At 50.3% G+C, this 18,501-nt stretch overlaps 3 protein-coding genes across 5 annotated transcripts; 1 reads left to right on the forward strand and 2 right to left on the reverse strand.

Moving 5' to 3' along the window:
- Positions 1-123: 123 nt before the first annotated feature.
- LOC306819403 (DNA-directed RNA polymerase III subunit RPC8-like) lies at positions 124-1,362 on the reverse strand. 2 transcript variants are annotated; one of them, XM_079373201.1, is made up of 5 exons: positions 1,139-1,362; positions 976-1,099; positions 800-896; positions 314-400; positions 124-238 (listed from the first exon to the last, which is right to left on the reverse strand). In XM_079373201.1, the coding sequence occupies exons 2-5, from the start codon at positions 1,084-1,086 to the stop codon at positions 150-152; spliced, it is 384 nt and encodes a 127-aa protein (XP_079229327.1). In that variant the 5' UTR covers positions 1,087-1,099; positions 1,139-1,362; the 3' UTR covers positions 124-149. The 2 variants fall into 2 exon arrangements, with proteins under 2 accessions (XP_079229327.1, XP_079229328.1); XM_079373202.1 differs by having other exon boundaries at positions 1,254-1,359.
- A 2,267-nt stretch (positions 1,363-3,629) lies between these two features.
- tob2 (transducer of ERBB2, 2) lies at positions 3,630-8,900 on the forward strand. Its single transcript, XM_079373198.1, is given in 4 exon segments — positions 3,630-4,171; positions 5,713-6,826; positions 6,828-8,103; positions 8,160-8,900. Coding segments are annotated over 2 exon segments (1,182 nt in total). The 5' UTR covers positions 3,630-4,171; positions 5,713-5,896; the 3' UTR covers positions 7,080-8,103; positions 8,160-8,900.
- Positions 8,901-9,589: 689 nt separating this feature from the next.
- tefb (TEF transcription factor, PAR bZIP family member b) lies at positions 9,590-17,866 on the reverse strand. 2 transcript variants are annotated; one of them, XM_079373204.1, is made up of 4 exons: positions 17,598-17,866; positions 13,127-13,657; positions 12,540-12,742; positions 9,590-12,461 (listed from the first exon to the last, which is right to left on the reverse strand). In XM_079373204.1, exons 1-4 carry the CDS (start codon positions 17,701-17,703, stop codon positions 12,246-12,248), a joined length of 1,056 nt encoding a protein of 351 aa, XP_079229330.1. In that variant the 5' UTR covers positions 17,704-17,866; the 3' UTR covers positions 9,590-12,245. The 2 variants fall into 2 exon arrangements, with proteins under 2 accessions (XP_079229330.1, XP_079229329.1); XM_079373203.1 differs by lacking the exon at positions 17,598-17,866 and adding an exon at positions 14,492-14,874.
- Positions 17,867-18,501: the final 635 nt, after the last annotated feature.

Here is an 18,501-nt window from a genome sequence, read left to right on the forward strand (position 1 = left end):
CACCTGGGTCACTTTAAACACAGAGGACACATTCTCACCTGGGTCACTTTAAACCACAGAGGACACATTCTCACCTGGGTCACTTTAAACACAGAGGACACATTCTCACCTGGGTCACTTTAAACACAGAGGAAGAGTTTGTCAGGATGTCAGAGGCTTAAACAAAAAAGATACAACTTAGCCGGCTGCTGAAGAGACTCTGGAGGAATGAGGACGTCGTCAAAGAATCCCATGGACACTACAAACACAGAGAGAGAAACATGAGAGCCTGCAGCCACGCCTTCTTCTTCACTCTAATCAATGAAACAGGTACCGTGAACTCCTTCTTGACTGCAGTACTTGATCTTTCCGACGAGGATCTCATCGAGGAACGGGTGAAAAACGACATACCTAAAGTGAACTGAGACACAGTGGGAGGAGTCATAAACGCAGACTTTAAACAAACATTACAGGTGTCTAACCTTTCATTCAATCCAGACTCAATGTGAAGTGATTTATCTGGGATTTCACTGCTTGATATTTCCAGCTTGGCAAAGTACCTTTGGTGTGTGTGTGTGACATCATCACCTTCATACCTTTGGTGTGTGTGTGTGACATCATCACCTTCATACCTTTGGTGTGTGTGTGTGACATTATCACCTTCGTACCTTTGGTGTGTGTGTGTGTGACATTATCACCTTCGTACCTTTGGTGTGTGTGTGTGACATTATCACCTTCGTACCTTTGGTGTGTGTGTGTGACATTATCACCTTCATACCTTTGGTGTGTGTGTGTGTGTGTGACATCATCACCTTCATACCTTTGGTGTGTGAGGCGCCGTCTCCGGGGAAAATGTAAGAGTCCTCCAGCTTGGTGATGTCATACAGACAGATACACAGACCCACGTTATAGAGCACCTGAAGACAGGTGAAAGAGGAGGAGTCAGCTGATCAAACTGAAAAAGAGTAATGACTCCAATAACACTAATAAACGCACCTTATTGGCCAGCTTCTTGTTGAGCTCTTCTGCGGCTGCGCCGTTCAGCTGTCTGTTAAAGTTCCACGGAGGAATCCTGACCGTGTCCACCATGTCTACTAACACGAACATCACCACACACACACTGTAAACACACACACTGTAAACACACACACTGTAACACACTCGGAGAGCTGCTGCCTCCACGCGGTCTGAGCTGTGACGTGTCGCTTTGTTGTCGGAAACACTTCCGGTTATAGACTGTAAATAACAACAATAAAAACAAAAAACTTTTTTACAGTCTGAAAAAACAACAGCAACTCCCGAGCTTACAACTCCTCTTCAAGCCTCCATGTGAATGTTGTCATGGCAGCCATCTTTCTTCTTCTTCTCTTGTGGCGGTTGGCAAACATTTCCGCCACCTACTGGTGAGGAGTGTGGATCAGAAGAAAATATTCTACTTCGTGTCAATATTATGAAAGCAACCCCCCCCCCCCCCCGTATATCCTGTCAATGAATTTAGTTTGTCTCAGAAAATCCAATAACATCATTCCTCCTTTATTTTCTGAGTTCTTTTCTTCTTTTTAAGTCATGTTTCTGACAGAGTATGATAACAGGTTCCACTATCAACACATCATGTTATTTACTGTTTCGTCCAGTATGTTCAAATCTTGAATTAATCAGTTAATCTGCATTAATCAGTCGAGATATGATTCTTTCATTTCCCCTCTGGATTCTATAAAACATCCTTTCCTTCAGTGTCTGTTTAATATGCTCTTCACCTCTGTTCTGCTGATGTTGAAGTCTGAATCTACTTCAGGATTTGTTGTAGCCTTCTTTGCTACCTTGTGTGCCTATTCATTTCCTTGTATACATACCTGTGCAGGAACATAACGACATTACATTAAGCTATTTATTAGGGACTTCATGACCATCAGAATTTTAATGTGTGAATGTTGTGTGATGTGTCTTATGTTTCTGTACTGCCGCTTTCCCTGCAACCAAGTTCCTAACGGATAAATAAAGTTTATTTGATTTGATTACTGTGAGGCCCATCATCGAATTTCTATTAAAATGATCTGATCTGCTGACTGATCTGAGGTACCTGTGTGTACCTGTGATACATGTGTGTACCTGTGATACATGTGTGTACCTGTGTACCTGTGATACACGTGTGTACCTGTGATACATGTGTGTACCTGTGTGTACCTGTGTGTACCTGTGATACATGTGTGTACCTGTGTGTACATGTGTGTACCTGTGATACCTGTGTGTACCTGTGTGTACCTGTGATACCTGTGTACCTGTGATACCTGTGTACCTGTGTGTACCTGTGATACCTGTGTGTACCTGTGTGTACCTGTGATACCTGTGTGTACCTGTGATACCTGTGATACATGTGTGTAACTGTAATACCTGTGTGTACCTGTGATACCTGTGTGTACCTGTGTACCTGTGTGTACCTGTGATACATGTGTGTACCTGTGTGTACCTGTGATACCTGTGTGTACATGTGTACCTGTGATACCTGTGTGTACCTGTGTGTACCTGTGATACCTGTGTACCTGTGATACCTGTGTACCTGTGTGTACCTGTGATACCTGTGTGTACCTGTGATACCTGTGATACATGTGTGTAACTGTGATACCTGTGTGTACCTGTGATACCTGTGTGTACCTGTGTGTACCTGTGATACCTGTGTGTACCTGTGATACCTGTAATACCTGTGTGTACCTGTGATACCTGTGTGTACCTGTGATACCTGTGTGTACCTGTGTACCTGTGTGTACCTGTGATACATGTGTGTACCTGTGTGTACCTGTGATACCTGTGTGTACATGTGTACCTGTGATACCTGTGTGTACCTGTGTGTACTTGTGATACCTGTGTGTACCTGTGTGTACCTGTGTGTACCTGTGATACCTGTGTGTACCTGTGTGTACCTGTGTGTACATGTGTACCTGTGTGTACCTGTGTGTACCTGTGTGTACCTGTGATACCTGTGTGTACCTGTGATACCTGTGTTTACCTGTGTGTACCTGTGATACCTGTGTGTACCTGTGATACCTGTGATACCTGTGTTTACCTGTGATACCTGTGTGTACCTGTGATACCTGTGATACCTGTGATACCTGTGTGTACCTGTGTGTACCTGTGTGTACCTGTGATACCTGTGTGTACCTGTGTGAGCTGGACTGTAGGTGAGATTAGTCTGCTGTGTGTCTCTGTGAGGTTTTCCTGCTTTAAGAAATGATGAATAAAAATAAAAAGATCCAAAGCAGAGAGGGCAGAACAGATTCACCTGTTCTCTCTCTGTCTCGTTATTCTGGTAACAATTACAAACAACAATAAACAAACAATAAACATAACAATAAAACAAACAGGATGTGTAGTTTCAGCCTGTTCCTCCAGAGGACATGGAGGCTCTAAATGATTCAAGATAAACATCAAGTTCATCACAACACTTCACTTGTTATTACTCTGCATTGTTCAGTGATAAGAAATACATTTCCCACAATCCTCCGGTATAGTCAGCTCCTTCTGCTGCTGATTGGACATTGCAGCCCAATAACCTGCCGGGCCTCTTTTCTGTCAGCCAATCAGGAGTCTGTTGCTATCACTGTTTATATTTATAGCAGCAGTGTGTGGGAAAACTACAAATATCCCTCCGCGGATCAAACTAGAGCCCGATGTGTGAAGTGTGTTTTCATTTGAAGAGAAACAGTGAAATGTGGAGTATTATGAGGCGGATGGTTTTCTCTAGCTGCGTGACGAGGTCAGGTGACGGTATTACCTTATCTTTACCATCAGAAGAGGACATCTTAAATAGTGTTTGAAATGAGGAGACAGGAGCACAGACTCATGACAGCGTCATGGTGTGAAGAGGAGAAAACAGATGTGTGATTACAGATCAAGAAAGTAGTCCCTGCCGTCAGGGGCGTGTGGGCGATTCACTCCGTGTATAAATACGCCGGGTTGTCAAACAGTAAAGTTTGTGTGGAGCCTCCATCAAGGAGTCAGCTGGAGACCTGTGTGTGTCACCTGAGCAGCGAGACAGCAAGTCAAATATATTTCATGTCAAAGAGAGAACATCTGAAGGTCATCATCCGAAACTACGAGACGAGAACACGAGAGAACACGAGATAAAACGGGATAAAACGGGAATTTACGACAGAAACAACGAGAGCAAGTGGAGCTGCTGCATCGATAAGAACAGGTGTGTGTGTGTGTGTGTGTGTGTGTGTGTTTGAATGAGACGTTAAATAGTTAATTCTTCAGTTCAGTGAAATGATCCTCAGTCAGTGTTCAACTATCACATTTAATGTTCCTGCAGAAGTTCTCTCTCTCTCTCTGTCTCTCTCTCTCTCTCTCTCTCTGTCTCTCTCTCTCTCTCTCTCCCCCCCTCTCTCTCTCTCTCTGTCTCTCTCTCTCTCTCTCTCCCCCCCTCTCTCTCTGTCTCTCTCTCTCTCTCTCCCCCCCTCTCTCTCTGTCTCTCTCTCTCTCTCTCTCCCCCCCCCCTCCCTCTCTCTCTCCCCCTCTCTCTCTCTCTCTCTCTCTCCCCTCTCTCTCCCCCTCTCTCTCCCCCCTCTCTCTCTGCATCATGTTATTTAAAGCAGCTGCTTATGTCTGACACATAGAGGTAATCCTCTGCAGCAGGTAGACCTGCTCCTTCTGCTCCTTCTGCTCCTTCTGCTCCTTCTGCTCCTTCTGCTCCTCATCTCAGCAGCCTGTCAGCTCACATGCAAGCTTGCAGGATGTCCCCTCCTCCTCCTCCTCTCCTCCTCCTCCTCCTCTCCTCCTCCTCCTCCTCTCCTCCTCTCCTCCTCCTCTCCTCCCCTCCTCCCCTCCTCCTCTCCTCCTCTCCTCCTCCTCTCCTCCTCTCCTCCTCTCCTCCTCCTCCTCCTCCTTCAGTGTTTGTTCCTGCTTCTCTCATAAGTCTACAGATAATCAGACTTTTAGAAGGAGCATCGGTCCGATGACCACTCAGAATACAAATGAAGTCCTGCTCAGGTTCAGTGTGTGATGCAGCACACACACACACACACACACACACACACACACACACACACACACACACACACACACACACACACACACACACACGTGTGTTGTTTGTCAGCTCTGCACGCTGTCATAAGTTCATGTAAACAAAAGTGTGTGTGTGTGTGTGTGTGTGTGTGTGTGTGTGTGTGTGTGTGCTGTATTTATAGTCCATGTAATGGCCACACCTTCTTATTCAATGTCACCTTCTTCATGTGATGGGGGGGGGGGGGGGGGGGTTTAAGTAAATGTGGCGAGGAGCTGTCCGTCCTGCTGGTCCGTGCAGGTTTATCTGTCCTGATTAGAATCATGTTGAATCGAGCCGTGTCTCTAATCTGTGTGGGGGGGGGGGGGTTGGGGGGGGGGGGGGGCTGCAGCAGCGTCCTCATGTTCAAACATTAGTGTAGATATAGAATGAATAGAATTCTCCTCAGAGAGCTAAAGCAGTCTGTAGGTCCGGGAGACGCCATGATGTCATCGCGTCCTTTTAAATCCGTCTTTATAAATAAACAAACGTTTCCTTCACGTTTGTTTAAAGTTGCAGTTTGTAAACGCGACATTCAAACTTGGCCCCTCCCCCCGGGATCATCGCCCCCGCATGCTAGCACAAGCTAACTGCTAACACATGAGTTTGTTTACGTTAAAAACATGGAAGCATAAATGTTGAGTCCCGTGGCTCTCACATGTCATGACGGCTCTGTGCTTTTTACTCCGCAGGTCAAACACGTTTGGGACAGACGGCGTGTGGCGTGCTGACCGACCTTGGCGGCGTCTTCACCATGGCGACCCTAAAACTATCCCCCACTGGACAGTAAACACAACGACACGGTTTGTCTCGGCTTCCAATTTAAATTAATCTCCGATCTCTCCGCGGCGCTCGCCGTGCTCGCCGGGCGCCGTCATGCACCTGGAGGTCAAGGTTGCCCTGAACTTTATTGTGTCCTACCTGTACAACAAGCTCCCTCGCCGCCGAGCCGACCTTTTTGGCGAGGAGCTGGAAAGGATTCTGATGTCACGTTTTGAGGGTCACTGGTACCCAGAAGCCCCCCTCAGAGGCTCTGCTTTCCGCTGCATCCACTTGGGGGCGCCACGGGACCCCGTGGTGGAGCTGGCGGCGAAGAGGAGCGGCTTGGACACGGAGGAGGTGCGGGCTAACGTTCCTCCAGAGCTGAGCGTGTGGATTGACCCGTACGAGGTTTCCTATCAGATCGGAGAGAAGGGCGCCGTCAAGGTGCTGTACCTGGAGGATCCTCCAGGACTCGGCTGTGATGGAAAGGGGGCGGAGTCAGAGGGGAAAGGAGACGTGGAGGCGGAGGAAGCAAAGAGTGTGTGCTTCAACCCTGACGCTCAGGTGTTTGTTCCCGTGGGAAGCCAGGTATCTCCCGCCCTCATGCCGTCTCTCTCCAGCTCTCCGACACCGCTGACCGCCCCTCCCTGCCCCTCCCTCTTCAGCTACCCGAGCTCCAGCACGCCCATAGACTCCGCCCTCCACTCATCTAACACCTCCACCCCCTCACCTCCCAGTGGCGGGCTGCCTTACCTCTCCACTCAGCAGCCCCCCTCCGCTCGCCCTCAGCTCATCACCTTCACCACCGCCAGCTTCGCTGCCACCAAGTTCGGCTCCACTAAGATGAAGAAGAGCAGCGGGGCGGGGTCAGCAGCTGGCTCCGCCCAGAGGATGCTGTCCCGCTCTCCCACTAACATCTCCGCCCCCGAGCTGCTGAAGCACAAGCCGCTCTCTCTCTCCCTGCACTCGCTCGGAACGCCACTCGCCAGCCAGCTGTCCCCCAACGCCAAAGAGTTCGTCTACCCAGGATCCCCCGCCCCCCCTTTACTTTGATACCGACGCCCCGCCCCACATTAGCCCATTTCAACCCCCGCACCCCGTCACAACCCACCCCTCCTTCGACTCGTTCTCCAGCCCCCCTCCTGCTCAGAGCGCCGAGATCATGGGCGGCGGCGGCGGCGGCGGCAGCAGCACTGGGATCCCGTACATGGAGAAGGCGCCGTTTGTGGACGGATTAGGAAACTACAACCTGCAATACTCGAGCCAGTCCTTCCAGCCGGTGGTGCTAGCTAACTGACATGTTCTCACGCTAACACGAGCTAATGACTACACTGACTTCAACAGCTCTCGTCTTTGTTTTTGCCCCGCCCCCTCTGATGTCATCTGTGTGTCGGCGTTGATAACGGGGCGGGGGAATGTTTCTACCTTGAGTTGTTGCCAATCTCTTCATGTTTGTTCTTTTATGTTGATTGTTCATTTTGTGGCGTTAGCTCTGTTAGCATCGCGCGGAGAGAACGAAGCTCGCCGTGTGCGTGCGTGCGTGCGTGCGTGCGTGCGTGCGTGCGTGCGTGCGTGCGTGCGTGCGTGCGTGCGTGCGTGGGGGTTTAAACTTTGATGATGCTAAAAATCCAACGACGTGAATACTTGTTACCACGGCGACAGAAGCAGAAGACTTCTTGCTTTGTGTCATTTCTTGATTTCTGCACGGCGTCTCAAACATTGGCAACATGGCGTCCTTCCTCTCTGACACACACACACACACAGACACACACACACACACACACACAGACACACACACACACACACACACACACACACACACAGACACACACACACACACACACACACACACACACACACACACACACACACACACACACTCTTCAGGCAGCAGTAAGTGACTGGGGGGGGGGGGGTGCCTCTGACTTCTTTGCGTTGCCGTGGTAACAAATTGATTTGTTTGATGTTTACATTTCTGTGTGTCCTGTGCTTCGCTGACCGGCTGGCTGCTTGTGATTGGTCGGTTGGTTCTCTGCAGGTGAATTTGGCGCTCTGTGCTCCACAGACGTGAAGCGTTTCTCAGTTTGGTGACATCACGGTTTCTTCAGCGACCTCGTGTTAAAGGTCACGGTCAGCTGCTGAGAACGTGTCGACGCGTCACTTTTTTTGAATGTTTGAAAAATGATCCTTGACTCGCAGTCCGCTCGCCACGTGCATGACCCGTTGATTTGAGTTTGGGGGCGGAGCTCTGATTTGTGTTGGAGGATTTCTACTTTGTTTTGTAACTTGAATCTTTGTATGTGATGTTTTTGCAGGTTGCCGTTTGTACGCCGTGTAAATACAGAGTCGTTGTGTTCTTTAGTTTTTACATGCTGAGGGTATTTTTTCACTGAATAACATGAATATATGCAAACAGAAAAACGGCGTGTCGGCGAGCCCGTGTTGAATGTGTATCGTACCTCGTGCAGCGTTAGTGTCACAGTAAGACGGGTAAATGTAGGACCGCCGGTCCCGAGGTGAAGACGTGAATGTTTACAGACGTTTGAGGGAGAAAACTTTGCACGTGTCACTTCCTGTGAGCTGTGCGTGCTCGCCCTGCGTGCTCGCCCTGCGTGCTCGCCCTGCGTGCTCGCCCTGCGTGCTCGCCCTGCGTCCGTCAGGCAGAGAATGTTTGTCTGCACAGCGTGGACGCCATCATACTGAAGCCATATCCACACGCTCCGAACGCCATCTCAATGACCCTGAAGGAATCAAGGGGTAACTACCTCTATACACACACACACACACACACACACACACACACACACACACACACACACACACACACACACACACACACACACACACACACACACACACACACGGTGGGAGGCGGCTTGCAGACGTGCACGCTCAGCGTGGCGGGTGGACGGCGTGCGTTCAGCCTGAGGGAAGGTCTCGTCTCCTCGTGTATCGGAGCACTTTGAATCTGTGTTATAAAGTTTTATTTTCTCTGTCAGACGGAGCGACGACATGATGTATCGATATTTATGACCACGTGCGTCCTGTGTTCTTTTGTACTTCCTGTCGATGAATCTTTCACTACTGACGATGCAAAGACCTGTTTTCTGTGCCCTCGACTCGAGGACTTACTACTGCAGTTTCTTATTGTCCGATTCTTTTTTAAGTTTGTAATAAAAGAAACTGATTGGCCAAAAGACGTGTGTGTGTGTGTGTGTGTGTGTGTGTGTGTGTGTGTGTGTGTGTGTGTGTGTGTGTGTGTGTGTGTGTGTGTGTGTGTGTGTGTGTGTGTGTGTGTGTGTGTGTGTGTGTGTGTGTGTGTGTGTGTGTGTGTGTGTGTGTGTGTGTGTGTGTGTGTGTGTGTGTGTGTGTGTGTGTGTGTGTGTGTGTGTGTGTGTGTGTGTGTGTGTGTGTGTGTGTGTGTGTGTGTGTGTTCGTGTTCTATAGAAACAGGGACATTAACGTGCATGACTTAGCTCCTCCCCCTCGCTCACGTGCCTTTAACTGCGTCCCTGTTCTCCATCTTGTTTCCTCCTTTCTTCTCTTCAGCATCCTCTCCTCCCCCCTCACCGCTCCCCCCCCTCACTGCTCCCCCCCCTCACCGCTCCCCCCCACACACACGCTGTCTTTGAAGCTGCTGCTGTTATGCAACGCTGCTCCCCGATGTGTGGATGAGATTACGCAACATCGCGTCCTCTGAATACAGACGTGTGTGTGTGTGTGTGTGTGTGTGTGTGTGTGTGTGTGTGTGTGTGTGTGTGTGTGTGTGTGTGTGTGTGTGAGAGAGATAAAGATGACACTTCCAAGGTCATTAAATTCATTTTATTGTCCTTTAGTATGATACACAGTGGGGGCGTGTCCCCTGTTCAAGGTCGTTATAAAAACATCAAAGTTTAACATGAAGAGGAAACAAAGACTGAAGGTCACATGGTCAGGCTGCAGCGCCACCTTCAGGAAAACAATCAAACTGCACTTTAATGCTTGTGCTGATGGTTGTCGACACGGGCTGAAAAATGACACCATCGCTGTTTTTTTAACGGTCCACAGGACGCTGGCGTTGTTTGTAAAAGAGGGTGGAGCTCGCTCCTCTCTGGCTCCGCCCTCTTGTGCAAACACAGCCAACGTTTTAGTGCAATTCAGACCACGTGCAAGAGTTGGTATTCATTAAAAACAATAAATTACCCGACACTGCGTCTTACCCTTTGTTGCCGTGGTAACAAAGGTAGTGATTTTTTATGACAGCCTCACAGGCGCCACCTGCAGGCAGAGTGTTGTACCTTTTAACATTCAGATCAGTCGCTGTTTATTGAATATTTTGATGCTTAATAAGCTCTCACGTTGACCTCTGACCCTGCAGGCAGCTGTCATGCCCATCTCTGTCTGTAGGGGGCGACACCCTTTATATCACTGAATAATAAAAGCTGCTTTAAATCATTGTTTTTATTGCGGTCAGCTCCGCCAGGCGCTACGCACTAAAACTACGTTTGCTACATGGTTTATGCAGAAATTCATCCGTGTTCTTCACGGCGCCGACCTGCAGTCGGCGCCGTGCCACACGTCTTCTGAAAACAGAAAAACACCCGGAGGTTTGCATTCATCAAACAGAATAATGAAACGTCTGAATGTCACCTGCACAAAGAAAGCTTCGTGCTTCAAAGTCCGTTCAACGTCTCCGTCATGAAACCAAAGATCAGAGAAGTCCTCAGGAAACACGGATCACCAGAGTCCGGATCGCACGCCATCACAGGGGGCGCTGTAGAGCACAGACTCAGAAACACACAGACGTAAGTACACTTGGTGTCAGATGAGAATCACTGTGAGGGCTCATGCATCAGGATCCTGAAGACGATCCGACGTGGAAGCACAAAGACTCGTTATATTTAAACATCATATTCAGTTCACAGAGCGGCGGGTCGTTCCCGACGATTATTGCCCGTCAGTCAAAGTCCTGTAACAGTCTGTCAGGGATCAAAGCTGCTCCGTGCCTGACTCTGCGTCTTCCTCAGGCGTCTCCACTGGAAGTGTTGGATGAGGTAAATCACTGCGTGCTGTGTGTGTCACGCACATACACGAGGTTGATCCTTAAAGGAGAGCGTACGATGACATCACAACCAACAGATGCTTTATTACCGTCAGAATAAATAACAGCACTCGGAGACTATTTAATATCAGGTGAATAAGAGACGTATTTACAAAGCAGTCCACTTTGGGCCTCCCGCTCCAAAATCAATCCAGCAGTCACTACACTGAGAGCAGACAGGCTGCAGCGCCCCCTACCTGCAGTGTGCAGTAAAATAAACATCCCTACATAAGAACGTACCCCTCCACCTGTGAGGGCCCCGAAGATCATCACACAGTTACCTTCAACACTGACTCCAAAAACTACAACTCCCTGTCTCCCTGGAGTTTCCCTCCTCTTAAAGAAACAGACGCATTTATTGAAGTGTCTTTAAATGTGCACGTGTGTGTGTGTCTTTAAATGTGCACGTGTGTGTGTGTCTTTAAATGTGCACGTGTGTGTGTGTCTTTAAATGTGTGTGAAGGTGAGAAGCTGACCTGAGGTCAGTAACAGTCCCAGCAGCTTCACTCTGAAGGTCAGTAAGTCAGGTGTTCACCTTTCTCACCTGTAGTCTGTGTGTGATTGGACAGCTCAGTGATGCACACTCGCGCGTGTGCTGCAGGGGGCGGAGTTTATATACAGACAGAGAGAGAGTGTGTGTGTGTGTGTGTGTGTGTGTGTGTGTGTGTGAGAGAGTGTGTGTGTCACAACACAGAAAAAGTGTCTCCATCAGCCCCCCTCCTCTCTGACCAGAGACCTCCTCTCTCCACAGCATGAAACAACCTCCTCCTCTTGCTCCTCCCCCTCCTCCTCTTGCTCCTCCCCCTCCTCCTCTTGCTCCTCCCCCTCCTCCTCTTGCTCCTCCCCCTCCTCTGACAGGTTCTTCTAAATATAGACACAACAGACAAAGACAAGTGTAACATGAAGACAGGTGTGCACCTTTCTAAAAACAGGACATCTAACTGACCCTCGCTTTGGTCCTCTGAGGAGGAGTAGAAGAAGAAGAAGAAGGAGGAGTAGAAGAAGGAGGAGTAGAAGAAGAAGAAGGAGGAGAAGAAGAAGAAGGAGGAGTAGAAGACTGATGATTGGTCGATTGAAGTCGTGTGATTCGTTAAATCAGACTGCTCGCTGTGTCCTGGCTGTCTGCAAATCGTCCTCGGACGGATCGTGTGTTTTGGAGAATCCACCTCTCTCTCTCCTGAGTGTAGGAGCCAGGCGCTCTCCACAGGCCTCCCTGTGACTACAGCTCCCATGATGCCTCACTGCCTGCAGTGTGTATCACAGACTCCATCGTGGTGTCAGACACAGTGACTGGAGTTACAGTTCAAATTTAGATCCCTTGATGTTTTAATCGGTGTTGAATTCTGCGGGGGCGGAGTTCAGCTTCACGTCGAGTCGTCCTTCTTACAACGGGCCGTACTTCGCCTCGTAGCGGGCCAGGATGTTCTTACAACGCCCACAGTCCTTCCTCATCTCGGCCACCTGCTGCCTCAGCGCCGCGTTCTCCCGCTCCAGGAAAGACGCTCGCACTGTGATCTGGTTCTCCTTCAGACGGCGAGCGTCACGAGAGCGCTTAGCCGCCACGTTGTTCTTCTTCCTCCTCGACCAGTACTTGTCATCCTAACAGAAGCACAGAGAGTGAATATGGCGAGCGTGTCTTAGACGTGGAATAAATAGCACAGGTGAAAACAGTCGTACCTTCTGCTCGTCGGGAACAAACACTTTCTTCGCCTTCTTGATCATGGGCTGAGGTTTCAGCTCCTCGTCAGAGAACTTGTGTTTCCTCGGGTTGAACAGCTCGCCGCCCGGCACGCTGGACAGGACGAGGTCTGTGGGGTCCGGCTGGAAGTTAATGTCCACCTCGATGGCGTCTGGGTCGATGGGGGACGGCGTGTTGCGCTCTGTGGGAGTAATGGCACAGATCTTACTGGTTCAGCGTCACAGGGAGCGTGACGCTCTTAGTGGGTTCGGGTCTGAAACCAGCAGGACCAGTGGTAACCATTGGCAACGCTTAACTGGTGCGTTATGTTTGTGTCCCATTTAAAACAGCGTGTGGACCTGACATCGGGCCTTATTGCCATGGTAACAGAGATTTGACTCAAATGATATGTAATTAAATGAGTTTCCATCAGGATCAATAAAGTATCTGTCTGATGACATCACTAGGACCAGGGTCAAAGGTCAGGGTGAACTCACATTTTACACTCACACTCAGCTGACATAAAGAGAAGGTGAACCTCCACAAGTATTAACCCCGCCCCCACCTGTGCATCTTAACCGCTCACCTGTTTTCTTTGGTTTCACTTCTTCTTCTTCTTCTTCTTCTGCCTCGCTCACCTCCTCACTCAGAGCTTCTTCTTCTTCCTGTCCTCCCTCCTCCTCCTCCTCCTCCTCCTCCTCCTCCTCCTCCAGTTTGGCAGGTTGTAAGGTGGTGACTGTCACCGTCTCCTCCGGCTCCGAGGTCGCCATGGAGGTTGAGATGTCGGAGGGGGAGGATGCTGAGGCTGCAGAAGGAGGAGGAGTCGTGGTAACCTTAACGATGGATTTTCCTTTCCCCCCCATGGAGCTCAGCGTCTTCTGCAGCTCCTCCTCCTCCAGGCTCACCGGGATGCCGTTCTCCAGGAGGAACTCGTCCAGGTCCATGTACTCCAGGTGGAATGTCTCCCCGTCATATGGAATGGTTTTCTCCCAGATGGCCGGTGTCAGAGAGGCCGAGACTCCGCCTCCTCCTCCTCTGGAACCGCCACCTGAGCTGTTGGAGACGTCCCCGCCTCCCTCCACATTCTCAGAGGAGCACAGCTTCTCCTTCTCGATCTCTGCATCACAGACAGGAGAGGAGACGCTTCATGTAAACAGAGAGGAGGAGCCACAGCCTGATGGGGGGGGGGGGGGGACAGGTGTGACATCAACAGGTACACACAGCAAGTAGACCAAACCAGAGATACACACACTCACTACACAGTACACACACACAAAAATATACACACAATACATAAACACACACAACCCTAAAATGACGTATTTAAAGCCAGGTAGTGTGTGTGTGTGTGTATCCTCAGTGTGTGTGTGTGTGTGTGTGTGTGTGTGTGTATCCTCAGTGTGTGTGTGTGTGTGTGTGTGTGTGTATCCTCAGTGTGTGTGTGTGTGTGTATCCTCAGTGTGTGTGTGTGTGTGCGTGTGTGTATCCTCAGTGTGTGTGTGTGTGTGTGTATCCTCTGTGTGTGTGTGTGTGTGTGTGTGTATCCTCTGTGTGTGTGTATCCTCTGTGTGTGTGTGTGTATATCCTCTGTGTGTGTGTGTGTGTGTGTATCCTCTGTGTGTGTGTGTGTGTGTGTATCCTCTGTGTGTGTGTGTGTGTGTGTGTGTGTGTGTGTGTGTATCCTCTGTGTGTGTGTGTGTGTGTGTGTGTGTGTATCCTCTGTGTGTGTGTGTGTGTGTGTGTGTGTATCCTCTGTGTGTGTGTGTGTGTGTGTGTGTGTGTGTGTATACAGAAGTTAGGACTTCGTGTTCTTTTAGACCCCACGTGCGCACAGAGACCCCCCACAGTCTTAACAGACTCTTGAGTAAAGCCTAACCCTGTTACCGGACACATCTCCGGGTTAAAGGAGTCACCGTGATGATGGAACAGCGCTCGCGCTCGGGGCTCTTACCGTCGTCCCCCTCCTCTAGAATGTTCGGTGGCGGGATGTCCATGATCTTCTTCAGGACAAACGGGAAAGACTTCTGCGGAGCCGCTTTGGGTTCGGTCTGTCCGGGCTCCAGAGCCACAGTCGTCGCGGATTTACCGGCCATTGTTCCGAGCTAACCACTGAGCAGACCGAGGCGATGATCCGGTAACCGTCAGCTGCCTCCTTCACCGGGAAACAACAGAGACTAACGGCACGCGGCGGTGAGGCGGTTTACAGCCGGTGATAGTGATCCTCTTCTTTTTCTCAATATTAACATTTCAAAGGAAAAAAAACAACTCTGCACGAGCCCCCCGTGCTCCTCTCCACCGAGCGCTGTGGTTGGACGTTCACGAGCTCTAGGCCCCGCCTACCAGTCGAATAGTAACAGCTGATTGGTTGTCGGCACTGCCTACTTTAATAAACAGAGCAGCTGGACACTCAGTGTAGTAGATCCACAGCGAGTCCACACTGAGAAGATGTTTATAATAAATGTCTGAATTATATATATATAAACTATGATCATCCGGGTTATGACACTTTAATAACTTAGTCGCGTGCTGACGTGTTTTTGTGTTCACCGTCACAGCTCGCGCTTCAAACTGACAGATGTTATAAAGAGAAATAAATTCCTCATCAGCACTCTGTCACCTTCACACCTGATCCAAGTACAGGTGTACACACACACACACACACACACACACACACACACACACACACACACACACACACACACACACACACACACACACACACACACACACACACACTCTGCAGTGCGCAGACTGCACAGGCATACTCGTGGCTGAACACGTGCCCCCTCCCACCCTCCTCGCGTGAAAGTGCAAGCTGCTGGGGGCGTGGCTTCAGACGTTCAGCACGTGTGAGCAGTCTGAACATGTGGCACGAGACTAAAGGTAACCGAGTACATGTTGTTTACCCGACAGAGAGACAAACAAACACATTACAGAGTGAACGTTCATGGAACCCTTCGTCAAAATAAATGTTTTAAATTCTGCTGATAAACTTCATGGATCATTTTATTCTGTCCGTCACTTTTATATGCTGTGAATTCACCGCTCACATTTCAGAAACAACACAGGACGTCTCACGTTTCCGTGCACGCGCTGCTTTTACACACGACAGGGAGTGCGTTAAATCCAAGCTACACCAAAACACCAACCTTCACCCCCCCTCTACAACCCCCCCCTCACCTTCACCCCCCCCCTCTACAACCCCCCCTCACCTTCACCCCCCCTCTACAACCCCCCCTCACCTTCACCCCCCCTCTACAACCCCCCCTCACCTTCACCCCCCTCTACAACCCCCCCCTCACCTTCACCCCCCCCCTCTACAACCCCCCCTCACCTTCACCCCCCCCTCTACAACACCACCCTCACCTTCACCCCCCCTCTACAACCCCCCCTCACCTTCACCCCCCCCTCTACAACACCACCCTCACCTTCACCCCCCCTCTACAACCCCCCCTCACCTTCACCCCCCCCTCTACAACACCACCCTCACCTTCACCCCCCCTCTACAACCCCCCCTCACCTTCACCCCCCCTCTACAACCCCCCCTCACCTTCACCCCCCCCTCTACAACACCACCCTCACCTTCACCCCCCCTCTACAACCCCCCCTCACCTTCACCCCCCCTCTACAACCCCCCCCCTCACCTTCATCCCCACCTCCAACATCTACAACCCCCCCTCACCTTCACCCCCCCTCTACAACCCCCCCTCACCTTCACCCCCCCCCTACAACCCCACCCTCACCTTCATCCCCACCTCCAACCTCTACAACCCCCCCTCACCTTCACCCCCCCTCTACAACCCCACCCTCACCTTCATCCCCACCTCCAACATCTACAACCCCCCCCTCACCTTCACCCCCCCTCTACAACCCCACCCTCACCTTCACCCCCCCTCTACAACCCCACCCTCACCTTCATCCCCACCACCAACATCTACAACCCCACCCTCACCTTCACCCCCCCTCTACAACCCCACCCTCACCTTCATCCCCACCTTTAACATCTACAACCCCCCCCTCACCTTCACCCCCCCTCTACAACCCCACCCTCACCTTCACCCCCCCTCTACAACCCCACCCTCACCTTCATCCCCACCACCAACATCTACAACCCCACCCTCACCTTCACCCCCCCTCTACAACCCCACCCTCACCTTCACCCCCACCTTTAACATCTACAACACCACCCTCACCTTCATCCCCACCTTTAACATCTACAACCCCCCCCTCACCTTCACCCCCACCTTTAACATCTACAACCCCCCCCTCACCTTCATCCCCACCTTTAACATCTACAACACCACCCTCACCTTCACCCCCACCTTTAACATCTACAACACCACCCTCACCTTCATCCCCACCTTTAACATCTACAACCCCACCCTCACCTTCATCCCCACCTTTAACATCTACAACACCACCCTCACCTTCATCCCCACCTTTAACATCTACAACACCACCCTCACCTTCATCCCCACCTTTAACATCTACAACACCACCCTCACCTTCATCCCCACCTTTAACATCTACAACCCCCCCTCACCTTCATCCCCACCTTTAACATCTACAACACCACCCTCACCTTCATCCCCACCTTTAACATCTACAACCCCACCCTCACCTTCACCCCCACCTTTAACATCTACAACCCCCCCTCACCTTCATATCTTCCTGTCCAAAAAGTATCTGAATGCTTCTTGTCTTACTTTCTTAGAAGCACCTGAACGCAGCACTGTGCAGAACATCAACAGCGTGTTGATGCAGAAACATGATGTGAAGGTATTTTCTATGTTGGAAACAGAGTACAGCTGTGTGTGTGTGTGTGTGTGTGTGTGTGTGTGTGTGTGTGTGTGTGTGTGTATACCGTGTCTGGACCCTGCTTGGTATAGATATAGTTTGATTAATGATCAGGATTAACTGTGGTGTCTTGACAACAACACAACATTGAAAGTGTTCATGTCGAGAGATAACATGAAGCTCACAGTTCGACTCGTTCACAGCACATTCAGGGACCAGTTTAACCAGTTTAGACCAGTAAGAATGTAAACAAGTCTCACCTGTGTCATCGAAGAACGGGAAGGAGAAAGGATAATCAGCCAGAGACCTGAGCAGGTCCGGAACATCGCTCCTGTCCCCGCAGAAGACCTGATTCAGCGTGGACATGATGGACTACAAATTCAAGCGATAAAAGAACTACAAACGAGCCGTTAATCTCGCGGCTAAGGTGTGTCTGAAGTAAAGGTGACAGGTGAAGCCTCTCTCCTACAGTCTGAAGTAAAGGTGACAGGTGAAGCCTCTCTCCTACAGTCTGAAGTCAAGGTGAGCTCGGACAGGTGAAGCCTCTCTCCTACAGTCTGAAGTAAAGGTGACAGGTGAAGCCTCTCTCCTACAGTCTGAAGTCAAGGTGAGCTCGGACAGGTGAAGCCTCTCTCCTACAGTCTGAAGTCAAGGTGAGCTCGGACAGGTGAAGCCTCTCTCTGTATTTCTCTTTCTGTCTCTCTTCTCACAACTTGACTCACTTTTCAACAACTTCACTCAAACTCTTGTCACGGGGCCTCCTGCATGTGTCCGGCGAAGCCACGCCCTCTGCCACCCCGTACATGAACGCGATTCGGCCACACGCCTGTCAGTCAAAGCACTGAACCAATCAGAGAGTAGTAAGAGATAAAAACAACACCGGCCCCGTACTGCTGAGCACATTTATCTCCACACACAGCAGCACGTGCATGTATGTGGGAGGCTCGAGGCCAGGTACAAGCGAGGGCTCGACGCCGCCTGGTGACGTGTTTGAGAAGTGCAGCGTGAAGGACGAAGAAGACTGTTCCTCAGAGAGGGATTGAAACAGCTTCATGTGCATATAGCTGTCAATCAAGAGTTAATCACGTGGTCACAGCTATGAAGTGATCTCATGTAATATGTAAATTATTCCGTAGTCTGCTTTCTTTATTCTATCGTAGCTCA

Source organism: Symphodus melops (genome assembly GCF_947650265.1).
Source record: "Symphodus melops genome assembly, contig: scaffold_150, whole genome shotgun sequence".
NCBI classification, from domain to species: domain Eukaryota; kingdom Metazoa; phylum Chordata; class Actinopteri; order Labriformes; family Labridae; genus Symphodus; species Symphodus melops.